This window comes from Pediculus humanus, genomic scaffold (assembly GCF_000006295.1).
Source record: "Pediculus humanus corporis 1103172107368 genomic scaffold, whole genome shotgun sequence".
Taxonomy (NCBI): domain Eukaryota; kingdom Metazoa; phylum Arthropoda; class Insecta; order Psocodea; family Pediculidae; genus Pediculus; species Pediculus humanus.
Genome location: NW_002986996.1, coordinates 111,398 through 127,032, shown reverse-complemented (window position 1 = coordinate 127,032; position 15,635 = coordinate 111,398). Strand labels below are relative to the sequence as shown.

The following is a 15,635-nucleotide window of genomic DNA, read 5'->3' as shown; positions in this document are numbered from 1 at the left end:
ATCAACCTTCTATTTTGTCAGCCATTATTTTTCAACTGACTAAGACAGGGAAATTTCATTTCCACGCCCAAATTGAATTTTATTAAATTTTTCGGATAATTAAAACGTTTTTATTAAAAAAATCATCAAATGCACTCATGGCAAAAGTATAATAAAAAAAATCTAATAATCTGTAAAATTTTTAAAAATGATCATGAAGGCATTAATTTTGTAATGACATTTATAAATTTACTTGAGGTTTATGTAAAGTGGCAGTAGCAATGAATTTCTGAACAATAGCAAATCTAAATTTGAAAACAATGTTTTTTTATAAAATAAATTTTAATATTATTAATTTTTAATTATTATCAAATGTAAATATAAATATTATTCATAACAGATTTCAATCAATTATTGATCGTATTTAATTTCAAAAAATTTTTTTTTATTTTAATCTGATCTATATTTCAGGTAAATTGATAATAAATAATTTTTTTTTTTTTTATTTATATGAAACATTATTATTGCTCAGTAAAAATTATTATTTTCTTGTCTTGTTTTTTATTATTAAAAATTGTAATTAATTTAAATAATTAATAATAATTAAAACAAACTAAGAAATTTTTTATTTAATTTTTTTCTTGCAGAATTCTCTTCGTCCGTAATTACTTTGATGGAAGCAGTTTCAATGTATTATATTTGAAGGCTTACAAGAACTCAAAAATTATTAAAAGACATTATTAATAAGAAGTTATCTGACAAATAATAAATTTCTTTTTTTTTTTTAAATAGAAAAAATAATCAGTTATTCAGCATCTTCATTTTTTTTTTTTTTTTTTTTAAGCTAATTGTTTTAAAAGTGTTATTCTTATATGTTGCACAATTTTTTTTTTTTTTTTTTTTGAATAATATTTAAATAATAGTATTAATATAAAACAGATTAAACATGGCAGGTGTAAAATCATTGGTGGGTCTAGCTTTTGCCGGATCTATAGGGATGACTTTTTTGATATTGGCTTGCGCATTACCAAATTCGTGGTGGCCATTTTTTGTACTTTTCTTTTATTTTCTGGCAGCTGTGCCTACAGCGATAGCTCAAAGGTGTATATCCGAAAGTTCAGGAGATCCTTCTTCTTATATGAACCCTGCTATATTTTTAACTATGGGCTGTGTCGTTTCTGCATTCGCATTGCCTATTGTATTAGCAAGGGCTCCTCAAAATATTATTACAATGACGGCTTGCTATTTAACAGTCGCTGGAAATGTAGTTATATTTCTCACAATATTGGGATTTTTTATGATTTTTCAACAAGAAGAATCAGGATATTACTAATAAAATAATAAAAATATTATTTAACAACAAAAAACAAAACAAAAATGCTTGTATAATCTTGTGCATTAGTCTAATTTGTAACTTTTCCGCTATTTATTATTATTTACATTTTGCTATTTTAATTTGTATATATGATAAATCTTATTAATAAAAGTTTATACATTTAAATTTCAGTTATTAAATTTAATTAATTATTATTATTTGAAAAGAAATTATTATTTAATTAAATTAAAATAAAAGTTAAAAAAAAAAATACAGAAAATAAAAATTATTTTTAAAAACTGACAAATATTTATGTAATATATTTTTTTTTTTTTTTTTTTTTTTTTACCTTCCTTTGTATTTATATTAAATAAGTTTTATAAAAAAAAATTTTTTTTTATAAGCTATTTTGTAATTTTTAATAAAATATATTATTATTTTTCTGCTAAATAATTTTTCATTGCAATATTTTCTTTCCTAATTCTTTCATTTGAATTATTCGAAAAACAAAAATGGAGAAATGTCGTATATATATAGAAAAAGAAAGAAATATTTTAACAAAAAAAATATTATATTTACAACTGTACACAAAGATTTATAACATTAAAATTTAAATATATACAATTTATTTCATTTATATATATATAGAATATAAATCATGCCCCTGTACAAATAAAAAGCACAATTGTTATTTACAATTTCATATTAATCGACTAAACAACCTTATTTATCGAATAAGAATAGTTTTGCCAATTTAAATTTAAATTTAATTTATTTTATTATAAGAATACTTGAAAAAATTAAAAGTGATGTTATTATTTAATACAGTATTTCTATCAAAATTTAAATTAATTTTCTTTTTTTTTTTTTTTTTTAAACAAACCATTATTAAATAAATAAATAAAAAAAAAAAAAAAATACAACATTGTGTTTTTTCCCTCGATAAAAAATCAATTTTTTTTTTTTTTTTTTGGTATCATTTTCAAATAAATTTTTTTTCTCTTTTTTCCACTTATATATTTTTACAAAATAAAATAAATAATTTAAATATGAGAGAAAGAGAGAGAGAGAGAGAAAAAACCTTTTTTATTTAATTTTTACAACACAATATTGTAATTTTTTTAAATTATATTTTTCTTGTTATTTGTATAAGGTTGTGGTGAGTGCCGCATAAGGTTTACTCTTATCAAAAGGCAATTAATGATAATTTTCTTTTTTTTTTAATTATTAAAATAAGTACATGAAGATAATTAATAACAATACCTTAAATTGCTTCGTTTTTTTTTTTTTTTTTTTTTTTTAACGGTTGATAATCAGCCTTTGTCAATCCAGACTTTCACTTTGTTTAGTTTTTTTTTTTAAAATTTTTGTTTAACAAAAACAACATTAATGAATTTACTACTACTACTACTACTACTGCCACTTCATTTTTCATTAATAATAAAATTTTTTAATAATTTCCTTCATTTGGCATTATTTTAATAATTTTTATAGCAAAGAACCTTTTTTTAGTTAATTAGTTAGTAAGGCAATTTTTTTATTATAATTATTATATATATATATATATATATATTTAATCTAAATTATTATTATTTTTTTTATAAAATTCATGTACGAAAATACGAATTTAAAATAATACGGCTATTATTATTAATATTATTATTATTATCATTAAATTTTCCTTTAAATTTCTAAACGATCAATCAAAAAAAAAAAAAAAAACCGAAAATATTAATAATAATAATAATAATAATAAAACGATTATTATTTAATGTGATGTGTCCGATAAAGAAAATAATAGCCTGGGAAAATTAATTAACATTTTCCTTCCTTTTTTCCTTCCTTTTTTTTTTCCTTTTAAACATATATTTATATTTTTTTTGTTTTTTTTTTTTTTGCAAAATCAATGATCGACTTATTTATAAATATAAATAATTTATATATATATATATATAAAAAATTTTACATAACACTGATTTATATTATTAAACCTTTTTTTTCCTTTCTCAATGTATTTTATATTAAATAAATAAATAAAAAAAATCTGACTTTACCCAATGAAATGTACACAACATCATCTTTTACCATAAGAAATAATAATAATAATAATAATAATAATAATAATAATAGTTTTAATTCAAATTATTATTATCTTTTTTTTAACCGTAAATTAATTTTCTTTCGTATTGATTTTTTTTTTTTTTTAACAAAACAACGCGTTGTTTTTTATTTTATTTTATTTTTATTATTATTATCACATAAATCGAATTATTATTATTATAACTAAATTTATTATTATTATTATTATTATTATTATTATTATTTATAACTTCGAAAAAAAAAAAGCCTTTTGCGATTCTGAGCAATATCCGTATTTTATATATATAATAATAATAAGCTACTTATTCGAATCGGTTGTAGCATTTGATCGTCGTCGATGTTTTGCATTTATCGAAGATGGTGAAATGGGTCTTTTCTGATTTTGTTGATAGCACTGTTGAATTTGTGCTTGCTTTTGTAAAGCAAGTTGAAGCTGAAATTCAAAATGGCGGTCAATTTAGAAAAGAAGAAGAAGAACAAAAAAAAAATTATAAAAATCAATCATTTTACCTGTTGCTGAGCGGCAAATGTCAAAACTTGATTGCTGTGACTGGCGTTGACTAAATTGCTAGAATTTCCCGTTGTTTTGACATTTTTTTGAGCATTTATTATTCCTCTTTGAGAAACGGATGGCGTAGTTTTATTACTTTGATTTTGGGGAGCAGACGATGGTCGCGTGACTGTTTTTTGCAATGATGAGACTAGTTGAATTGATTGCTGAGTACTCTGTAATTCAAAAAAAGAAAAAAAATGTATAAGTCACCCGGATCGATTAGAAAAAAAAAAAAAAAAAAAAAAAATCGGAGTCGAACAAAACGTACCTGAGCCAAAGAGAGTGAACTCGATGTAGACGTTCTTTGGTTAGCATTCTTGAGTCCTGAAGTCATAAATTGAGCTAAAAAGGTAAAAAATATTTATTATAAAAAAATTTCAAATTTCAAATTTTGTTCAGAATTTTTTTTTTTAAAAAAGTTATCACGTGAAAACTAACCGACTGGAAGAGACAAAACATTACCGTGACCACCAGAACTTGATGAGTTTGTGGTGAGTACTATGGGAGATGCTGATGAAGTAGTTGTGGTGTTTGTTGTTGGTGCCACAGAGAGAGATGTCATTATGACACCTTGAGTACTACCTCCCTGTCCTCCGACATTTAAAGACAGAGATATTGGCACTGCCAATCCAGGTATCGAGACCTTGAAATAATTATTAGTTACATTATTCCCTTATATATGTTTTTTAAATATTAAATAATAATAAAAATATATATATGTACCTGTACATTTTGAAGCCCGGTTATTCCTTGCAAACTCAAACCTTGAAGATTTAAACTTACAGGAGTTGTTCCTGGAGGGCTAGACAAAGGACTAGTGATGCCCATAACTTCCTTGGAACTGGGACTTGAACTCTGAAATTGCATTTGGCTTTTCGGACTCGAAGATGTGAAATTTGATGCGGGACTCGTTATGTTCGACAATGGCGAATTTGAATTTGTCGAATTGAATGCGTTACTATTTGGACTAGTGGAAAATGAACTTTTTTGAAAGTTAATATTTTGATTTGGACTGAGAGCGGATACGTTAGGACTTTGAGGAGTTACGGGTAGCGGTGGAGAACTGAAGGCTGCTGTTGTATTTGGCGTAGATGAAGTTAATCGTTCCAAGAGAGAACTTGAGGTAGACGCGCCTGGAATTGGATTATCTGCAGATGGAGTACCAGCTAATAAAGCACTTAATCCTGGCATTGAAAGACCTAAATTCGAATTAGAAGATGAATGTCCGGCGGCACTTATATTTACATTTGTCCCAGAGTCAATATTATTATTATTATTATTACTTAAAGCTTGAGATAATTTACCATTTTCACTCACTAACTTTATATTGTCACTAAATGTTTGTGAAACACCATCATTTTTATCATTTAATTTTTTATTTGTATCCGTTAATAGCCTATTGTCACTTTTTTCTAAAAGGAGTTTATTTAATTCACTATTTTGAGAAGCGTGTTGAAGAGCATTTGACAACCTTTTTGGACAATTCACTATTCTACCAGTATTTAATCGGGTGCTAAGGTTGCTTGCATTAATAATACTGTTGGTGCCACCACTAATATTTCCATTATTATTGTTGTTGCTGTGGCTGGTATTGTTATTAGTTGTTCCGTCTTTAACATTTTTATTGTTATTTACACTATTATTATTATTATTATTATTATTCCCATTGCCATCAGAGCTATTACTACTACTATTATTATTATTACTACTATTATTGTTATTGTTATTATTGTTGTTATTATTATTATTATTATTGCTTTTATTTCCTAAATTACTATTAACGTTCAAATTTTCATTGCTTTTGGTAATAACTGGAGTGGCTACCGTGAAATTTTGATTTTTAGCGTTAATTGCAAAGGTTTGATTCTTGTTAATTAACACGCTATTTTGATTTGTTATATTTTTCTGATTGCTTTGGTTCGAATTTGTAAATGTTTGATTGAAACTAGATTTTGGGGATGGAGATGGGATGTTAACGGTGAAAACTTGACTAGGTAAAGAAGAATCAACTGTAAAAACACTGTTTGCACTTGAAGCCTGAGAAGTCGGATTGAGTGTGAATGTTGAATTGGAAGATTGTGAAGAATAATTCTGATTGGATACTGATGATTGGCAACCTACAAATTGATTGGGAACTGTCACAACCGGCGTTGTGATTGTAAATGTCTGACTGGTAGTTCCGACATTATTAATTTGAAAAGTTTTGTTTTGCACCGGCGATATATTACTATTGGTTATGGTGAAAGCTTGATTCGTCACGCCCGTTTGAGCATTTGTAACGGTAAAATTCTGATTGGCGACAGGGGTTGTTATTGTAAAACTTTGATTTCCTAAATTCTGATTGGGTTGAAGTACTGTAAACGTTTGCGATTGAGACCCAGAATTTTGAGTTGATGATATTGTGAAACCCGCATTTTGTAATGCGGAATTCGAATTAGCAAGATTGGTAGCACTAGCGGGAGATATGGTAAAACTTTGCGGAGACAAACTATTTGAATTGGGTGTGATTGTGAAAGTTTGATTTTGGGTTTGCCCGAGAGAACCTAGAGGAGGAGCATTTAATGAATATGTTTGATTGGATACTGCGTTGGGAGAAGTTATGGTAAACGTTTGAGAATTGGCATTTGCTATGGTAAATGTTTGAGTGGTTAAATTTGTCGTTTGAGTAGCAATAGTAATGTTTCCTTGAGTTGTGGCTAACGCGAACCCCGCACTAGACGAATTATTAATTTGACTAACATTTCCAAGATTTAATATTTGAGTACTTTGATTTTGCGAAATGGAATTTTGATTGCCAGCATTCATTAACTGATTCAAAGATGACAATGTCACTCTTAATGGCTGAGAATTTGCATTATTTACAACTAAAGTTTGATTTCCGACATTATTGTTCAGCACAGCACTTATGTTTTGATTAATTAATCTCGAACTTAATAAATTAGTTATAGTTTTTCGGTTTATAATTTTTGACTTTGCTGATTCAAATTCACATGTGACGTTGTTAAAACATTATTGTTATTTATATTTATTGGTGTTGTAGCATTTAGTAAACTTAATATTGTAGGATTTTGATTCGTACTCGAACTAGATGATTGATTGATATTATTTGCCGAAGGTTGAACGTTGGCACCATTATTTGAATTATTGGCTGCTTGCTGAGCAGCTTGCTGTACTTGAAATTGCTGAGCCGAATTCATCAAGCTAGTTACTAATGCGCTTATCGCCGGATTAGTAGCTAATGGAGGACGAGATGCCTTTGATACGGGCAATTGAGATTGTGCAGGTGGGTGATGCTGAAAATTTAATTTTTAAATAAATTAAAGGAAAAAAATTGAAATTTTTTTTCTTGTGATTCAGATTCACTTCAATAATCTATTTCAAAAAAAAAAAAAAAAAAAAACTAAAATTATTTTTTACTTACTACAGTTGAAGTAGAACTAACTGTTGTGTTTTGTGAAGGAGTAATCACTGATGAAACAGGACCATTTGTCAAATTGTTTAAACTTTTATCACTCAGTACATTAGTACTTAAAGCACCACTTAACAAATTTTGAATGGTCGAATTCCCAACGTTTTGATTTGTAATTCCAATGTTTTGTACATTGACAACTCCCGATGAAATATTTTGTACAGACTGAGTTAAATTATTTATCGACTGACCCGAGATACCTATTACAGATTGCCCCTGCTGAATTTGATGAACATTTACATTTGGTGGTGCAGCAACACTTGAATTAGCTAGTAAACCCGTCAAATGCGAAACAGAATTAATCTGAATGTTTGAATTTGAATTAGGACTCTGAGGTAATAAGTTAGTGTTAGAAGTTAAATGTCCTTGAAGTTTTTGAATGGTTTGAGAATTTAAATTAAAATTAATTGTATTAGGTGAATTAGATTCCATGATTCCTGCTTGCCCACTCATCTGTTGTGAACTTTGTGCCAGTACATTTTGCAAATTTTGATTCTGGTTTAAATTATTATTCTGAGTATTATTAATTACTACCGGCGATTGCTTTCCGTGAATGGCTACAGAAACAGGTTGTACAGACTTTTTGGCGTAGGCAGCATTTCTTTCCCTCATACCAGGAGTGTAAGAAACATGATGTTGTTGACCAGGTACTACATGAGTTATTCGAACCGACTTCCTACCCTCCTCGGTAAAAATTTCCGTAAATTGTTGAATATAACGATTAGCATGAACTCTAGTACCAAGTACAAATCTACAAAAAAAAAAAAAAGTCTTTTATTAGCTTTACATTTCTTCAATTCGAAATTATCAAAAATTTTTATTTTTTTGTATTGTTCATTGACTATTGTTAAAAACTTGATTTATTCTTTTTTTTTTTTTTTTTTTTTAAATTACCTGCATGAAGCACCAGTTCTTTCCCCTTCTTTGTAATCTCGGTCAACATACAATTCACCAAGGTATTCTAGGTTTGAATGCCTTTGGAGTATAGATAATTTAATTCTATAAATCCTTCCCTGCCCTCTTTCTGTTTCCAAAATGTATTCTTCGATTAAATGAACACTACAATCCGTTGTTTCTCTTGACTTTTCATAATGCTTAGCAAACTTGAACACATCTGGCTTTATAGTAGGAGGTGGAAGTGGTACTTTTTCTTCAGAGGGCACAGGAGGCGGTGGGGGTAATCCATCACTGATCTGTTTTAATTAATTAAATATGCATTAAAACACAATCACATCCAATAATTATTAGTAAATTAAAAAAAAGGATTAGTATTTTCTTAGGTACCTTTTTATTTTGTTTTCCAGAATTTGCAGCTCTTAGTTTTGCCTTTTTCCGAGTAATAAAATCAAATAATTTCAAGGTATTGTGAGATGTAAATTGGTCTAATTTCCTTTTTCTGTTTACAGTAACCTACATGGTAAGAAAATTAGTTAATAAAGTTAATTGAAAGTTAAAACGGTGCATAAACAATAAAACCTTAATTAAATAAAAACCTGAGAAAACTTTTTAGCAGTTCTCCTCAATGGAACAGTTGAGAGTCTTTGTTTTTTGTGCTGAAGATTGTTTATCATTATTCCTACAGCAGGATTCGGATCCAAACATAATGGTGGAGCAGTTGCTAATATTAATTGGCTTTCTAAAGACAAACGATCTTCAGCTGAAAAGTCTTGAGAGGAGCTGATAATATTCACATCATTAATAATGCTCTAAAATATCCATAAAAGTAATTAAATATAAAAAATTTTATAATGTAAAAGAAAAAAAATTTATTTTAATTAGTATTCATTTACCTGAGTAGTAGGCTTTAATAGCACATGGTGAGTTTCAAAATTAAAAAGAGGAAAAGTTAATCGATAATCTCGAATTTCAGCAATAACACAGCCCTGATAAAACAACTCTGAATGATTGGTTTCAAGCAAGTCAACTAATGTGGCGGGGATTTCCTCATTATCAATACATCTAAGTAATTCTTCATCACTGTAAGGCCATCGCATTGTTTCTATCACTGGTTCTGATCCCTGACTTCTTCCCGCTTGGTTGCCCAAAGCTAAATAATTCATCAAAAATTTATTGAAATGTAGGAGTTTTTTTTCAACTTGATACATAATTTTAAATATTTAAATAACAACATAATTATTTAAATATTATGAAATAAGTAATTTTAATTACTTACCAGCAGGTACTTTGCCTTGTAGTCGCAGACTTAAAGAGTAGCCTTTATTACCTGGATATAAATTAACAATTAATGTGTTTAAATTATCTCTTTGAACTAATTTTTCTAGCAATCTTGATCCTCTTTTTAAATTTTTTAAGGGTAATGATGAAGTAGAATAAGGCTGTGTATTACGACATTCTTCAAGGTAAAGCTCTCTAAGGCGTTGACGAATATTAAAAACCCTAGATTTCCTGGGTGCTTCAGCCAATATTTGAGTCTGGACTCCATTAGACCAACTTGGTCCTGGAATAGCTGTTGAAGCGGATAGAGTGACTTCAGTATTGCAGCTTTCTGCTTTTTCCCTCAGTAATCCAATTTTATCTATTAAACTCTAAAAAAAAAATTTTATAATTTTATAATTATTATTTTAAGGATGATTCAAATTAAAATCATTTTTAATCATGATACAGAATACTTGTTTTTTTTTTATTATCCTGAACTAAAAAACATAGCAAATTGTTAAGTAAAAACCAAAGACATAAAATATAAAATAAAATGTTAATTATTGCTCTTGAAATATAATACTAGAATAAATAGAAAAAAAATTTTTTTGTCAATTTATTGTAATATTAATGGTAAAAAATTTTTTTCTAATTATTTGTTCCCTCAATTATATTTAAATATTTTACTTAATTTTCTAATATATATTAAATAAAATTATAATTTAATCTTACTTGTGCTTCATTGCAAGCTGCCTCTAAACTGTGCATGTTGTGAAAATTTGTCTGCACTACTTTTCATTCAGCTGATGGGAAAATTGACAAAAAATCATATCCCTGAAAAAAATTTTGAAGAAAAATGGTTATAAGTAATTATAACAACTAAAAAAATTTTAAAAACATACTTATATTTATTTTTTATTTTATATATTTTTTGCCATTACATATATATTTAAACAATATTAAGATATAGATTTAAAAGAATATTAATACTGCTTTAAAAAACTTGATTTTAAAATTGAAGAAAATATTTAAAACAAAAAAATTTCTGAATCTTTCAAGTCATTATTATCAAATGTAAAAAACAACCAAATTTATAAAATTCTATATTATTAGTAGGAATTGTCCATTTATATTTCAAATTCCTGAGAAATACATCAATTTAAAATTATTTATACTTTATCAAATGACAATGATTTAAGATATAAGTACAAGATCGTTTTCATTTAACTAAGACAGTCTGACTGTTGAAAATATTCCCAACATTTTAAAGGGAAACATTTACATTAAATTATGTGTTTACTAAAATACTTGATTCATTTCAGAATTTGCCCGTTATAAAGTTTAAACTCACCTTACAGCTGCTGTGAGCAAAGATATCCCAGTCGGCCATCAGTGAAGCACGGACGGACAAAATAATTCTAAATGTAGATAGTTTGATGACCGAAGTCTCACAGCATTTAATCTTATTTTTTTTGGTGATATTTAAGTTTAAATATCGGTAAGATAAATGATATTATCTTTCAAATTCGTAATTTTACAATATTAATAGTGCAAAAAAAAACCCAGTTTACAAACATACTTGGCCAGAAAGCAATGGCCTCTTTTGTTTAGCCAACCTAACTTTTCACAAAGATAAAATACCTGCAAATTTTTGACAATATGAGCGGCAAATAAAACGGAAATTACAAAAACTCATTTTCCGTTTATTTTAATAACAAATGTTATTTAAATTTAAATACGGATTTACATTTAAGTGTTGGAAATCGTTGAATAATTTAACTTAAAATGAGAGAAGCGATTTTATCGAATTGCGAAAGAAATTTCATTCTGAAGGCAGCTTCAGAATGTAAGGTAAAGAAAATAAACGAAAATCCATCAGAACGATTTTAGGCAACTATAAGAAAAATTAAAAATTATTTTTTTGATTTATTTAGAGGTTAGATGGCAGGAAATTAGAAGGTTTTCGAGATTTAAAAATTCATTTTGGAAAAGACTGGGGCTTGTGTTATGTTTCTTTAGGAGAATCAAAGTAAGGTGAATTCATAACTTAATTTTGAAGCATTTTAATATTTAGTATAAATATAATTTTAATACTTTAAACTAATATCATGCCTATAATATATCTAAAATAGTTTTAGCAAAAGGACGTTAAATTATTTTTTAATTTAATTTCATTCAAAATAAATCGGAAATAAGATTTCTTTCTTTTCTCTTCATTTTAGAGTAGTGTCTCAAGTAAAATGTGAAATTCAAGAACCCCAAGCTGTAAGACCAAATGAAGGATTATTTTTTATGAATGTAGAACTGAGTTTAATGGCGTCACCATATATTGAACCTGGAAGAGCTTCAAACTTAAGCACTCACATTCAGCGTTTACTAGACAAATGCTTATATGATTCCAAAGCTATTGATTTGGAATCTTTGTGTATTGTCGCAGAAGATAAAGTTTGGGCAATAAAAATTGACGTTCATGTTTTAAATCATGATGGTAATAAATTTTTAATATTTTTTTTATTAAAAAAAAAAATTTTTGATTTTTCAATGTTTTACAAAACTACTTTTAACTTAATTTAAGTATTTTAAAAATGGTAGGGAGCTTAGTAGATTGTGCTTCAATATCAGCATTAGCAGCTTTAGCTCATTTTAAAAGACCCGATGTAACAACGGATGGAGAAGAAATTAAAGTTCACAGTACTGCAGAAAGAGATCCAATTCCTTTAACATTACATCATTATCCAATTTGTGTTTCTTTTGCTCTTTTAAACAATAGGTGCTTTATTTTTGTTTTTCATTTTTTTATTTTTATAAATTTATTAAATTTTTTAAATTTAAATTTTTTTTTCCGTTTTAGCGAAAATATTTTTGCCGATCCTACAGAAATTGAAGAAAGAGTGTCGGATGCTAACTTAACTTTCGGCATTAATGCATATAAAGAAATATGTTGCCTTCATTTGGGAGGAACTGCTTTAATCAAGCCAAAATTAATAATGACATGTTCTCTTAAAGCAGCTGCTAGAGCAAAAGAAGTAGTCGAATTAATAAACGAAGCAATTAAGAAAGATGCCGAGGCAAGGTATGGACGCTTAAAAATACACTGACGTAAAGTAACATTATTTATATTATCTTTTGTTTAAATAAACCCCTTTTTTAGGCATCAGAAAAAACCTGTAGGTTTTGTTAGTGATTTTAATTGGGATAGAATTACTGCTATGAGTGAAAAAAGACTAAAAGTTCAACTGAGTAAATTTGAAAATTATGGTCATCAGTCCAACCTGAATGGGAGTGATTTAAATAACGTAGGAAATTACAAAATAACTAGTTTAGGAGATAATTGTGCCGAACTTGAATTAGGCCCTACAAAAATGGAAGAATAATAAAATATTTATTATATTATTATCTAAAACTTGGTTAATTGTAATTGAAAAATAAATTTCGAATTGGCAGTCACAAAACGAATTATGCTCAGTTATATTTGGAATAATTTATATTAATTAGAAAATTGAAACAATTTTTTTAAAAGGACTTTTAAATAAATATACTATAACTAATAAATAATAAAAAATAAGTCTTATAATTCTAAATAACACTAAATTAATAGTTATTAAATTACATAATAAATTAAAAAAATATTAAGTAAATTTATGAAAATATTTAATTTAAACGTCTGGTTTTGTTATAAAATATTATTAAAAAAACATGTTTAATATAACAAATTATAAGATAATAATAATAATACATTTGTATAAACATTATGTAATTAAATCAGTACAAGGTAACTAAATAAAATTGAAATGCTTTAAAAAAATAAGCATACTGAAATTTTCCAGTTTTTTTTTTGGCACAATAATTATTCACAAAAATAAAAAATTAATTTTTAAAGATTTGTAAAATAAACAAAAAAAAATTTAAAAAAAAAAAAATTTTTTTAATTAATTAATTTACTTAAATAGGAAATATATAATTAAAAAATAAAATTTTTTACTATTATATTATTTTGATTTATGTTTTTTATTTACAAATAATTATAAAAAATATGTAATTAAAAACAATTATCTAAAAATTTATTTAAATATATATTTTACTCTTAAATATGTTTTTTTTTTTTTTTTTTTTTTGTAAAACAACATGTTGTGCCAAAAATTTTACAGTAAATAAATTTCACTTTTACCGATTTAATTTCTTTATAGATTTCAAAATAAATAAATAATCGTCTTATTATGATAATTTAAAACATAAAATAATTGCCTTCACAGTCGAATAACTAGGCTTTTATCATTTCAAATTAAACTAATATACTATTTATACAATTAGCTAAGTATTTTCATTAACACCATTTTTCTGATCTAATTTGTTGCTGTTTGATTTTACCATATAAATAAAAAATGTAAGAGTTTCTTTTTCTACGACTGGAATTGTTTTTAAATGTTTCATTAAAGTCTGTAATAAAAAAACATTTAAGTTATGAGATGTTGACAATTAATTTTAAATTTACTTATTGACAATTTAAAAAAAAATGTGAAAACTAACCTCTGCTAATTGAGTTTTGTTCATTGTAGGTTTCGATGGGATTTTGTAATGTTTTTTATACCTTTTAAGAGTGTTCAATTGTAATTGATTTAAATCTATTTCTGGCATATCAATATCTTGTTCATTAGAATCATCTTCAGAGTCTTTCCTTCTTCTTTTTGTCCTAGCTGATTGAATGACTCCTTTATGATAATCACAAATATATATGTGTTTTGCCTAGAATTATACCAAAACTATGAAATTGCCATAGAATAATGATATGCTTTTTGTATGATATTAATTTTACATTTGAATAAACATATATTAAAATATTTATATAAAATAATGCAAGTCATACCAAATTATCAATGTGCAGTTTTAGTCTTCTTTGTGTAACTGTTTTTTGTATTCTTTTACTATACGAAGCATTTCCTGCAGGTCTTTTACAACGTTCGTTGTCGTCAACTAAACAACAAATTTGATCAGATGCTCCTCTAGAGTCATCCTCTCCCGTACTAAATCCGTTCATTATCATTTAAATGCCTAAAACAACCATTCAGCGGACTAAAAAAACTTAATGTTTTTTAACTTGAACGTTTTTTTTTTTTTTTTTAAAAAAAAACAGTTATATATATTAAATTTACACCAACAATTTATTACATTTCTATAATTTGATTTGTAAGACAAACGTTATTTGTCAAAAATTACTCACAATAACTATATCACAAACAGATTTTACATAACACAAAAAAATCTGTAACATAATAATTCATATTTATTGTATTTTTTAAAATACACTTTTATTAAAACTTTAAATAAATAAAAAAAAAAAAAAAAAAAGCAAAAAATATTGTAATCGCTGTTTGTGTAAAAATTCCAACAGATTTTTAAAAAATTATTTACGATAAAATTTTGTATTAAAACATTTGAAAAAAAAAAAGTAATGAAAAGCACAATTTTATTTTATTATTCTTAAAATCTGATAACAAATACTGAACATAACTAAAATTCACAATCAGCTGTCATGTAGTAAACGTATAATAGATTTCTGTAATGGCGACGTTTTTGTTATTCTTGTTTTGTTGACTGTTATTGGATAATGTTTGGCTTCCGGATATTCAACCATAATCAATTCAGCAAAATAAATATTTCAAGAAAATATAGGCAATGAAAATATATTTAAAATTATCATATAAAAAATTATTTTATTTAATTAATTCAAAAAAAATTATTTTTAATTAATATTGTTTTAAAAATTGTATAAAATATTTTATAATAGATTGAAGTTTGATTAGTTGTGTTTTTTTAGATAACGTCATTGGCTAGATTTTTGCGGTCAAAATGAAATAAACCAATGAAAAAAAAGCTTTTTCCCTATCCTCTTTACATGTACTGGCGTGGGGTCGAACAAGTTTCAATAATATCCTTCTCCATTAGCTTCTTGAACGGGTAAGAATAATTTTATTTTTTCTTTATTATAAAATGTCAATTGTTGTTATTATTAGAATTTGAAGTTTACAATATGTGCCTATTATTAAGTGTGTGATAAAGAGTGT

General features: G+C 26.0%; 4 protein-coding genes across 4 annotated transcripts; 2 read left to right on the top strand and 2 right to left on the bottom strand.

Moving 5' to 3' along the window:
• Positions 1 to 925: 925 nt before the first annotated feature.
• Phum_PHUM006430 (uncharacterized protein) lies at positions 926 to 1,312 on the top strand (the record flags this gene model as incomplete). Its single annotated transcript, XM_002422645.1, has 1 exon — positions 926 to 1,312. One exon carries the CDS (start codon positions 926 to 928, stop codon positions 1,310 to 1,312), a length of 387 nt encoding a protein of 128 aa, XP_002422690.1.
• A 2,380-nt stretch (positions 1,313 to 3,692) lies between these two features.
• Positions 3,693 to 10,341, bottom strand: Phum_PHUM006420 (uncharacterized protein; the record flags this gene model as incomplete). The annotated part of the gene is made up of 16 exons (XM_002422644.1): positions 3,693 to 3,827; positions 3,905 to 4,120; positions 4,216 to 4,289; positions 4,386 to 4,590; positions 4,671 to 5,557; positions 5,723 to 6,876; positions 6,945 to 7,240; positions 7,311 to 7,319; positions 7,369 to 8,167; positions 8,311 to 8,609; positions 8,701 to 8,826; positions 8,910 to 9,122; positions 9,207 to 9,415; positions 9,590 to 9,952; positions 10,047 to 10,065; positions 10,306 to 10,341. 16 exons carry the CDS (start codon positions 10,339 to 10,341, stop codon positions 3,693 to 3,695), a joined length of 5,040 nt encoding a protein of 1,679 aa, XP_002422689.1.
• Positions 10,342 to 11,358: 1,017 nt separating this feature from the next.
• Phum_PHUM006410 (Exosome complex exonuclease RRP45, putative) lies at positions 11,359 to 12,947 on the top strand (the record flags this gene model as incomplete). Its single annotated transcript, XM_002422643.1, has 6 exons — positions 11,359 to 11,424; positions 11,508 to 11,602; positions 11,796 to 12,061; positions 12,166 to 12,343; positions 12,425 to 12,646; positions 12,725 to 12,947. 6 exons carry the CDS (start codon positions 11,359 to 11,361, stop codon positions 12,945 to 12,947), a joined length of 1,050 nt encoding a protein of 349 aa, XP_002422688.1.
• A 937-nt stretch (positions 12,948 to 13,884) lies between these two features.
• Phum_PHUM006400 (histone deacetylase complex subunit SAP30, putative) lies at positions 13,885 to 14,614 on the bottom strand (the record flags this gene model as incomplete). The annotated part of the gene is made up of 3 exons (XM_002422642.1): positions 13,885 to 14,010; positions 14,101 to 14,316; positions 14,438 to 14,614. The coding sequence occupies 3 exons, from the start codon at positions 14,612 to 14,614 to the stop codon at positions 13,885 to 13,887; spliced, it is 519 nt and encodes a 172-aa protein (XP_002422687.1).
• Positions 14,615 to 15,635: the final 1,021 nt, after the last annotated feature.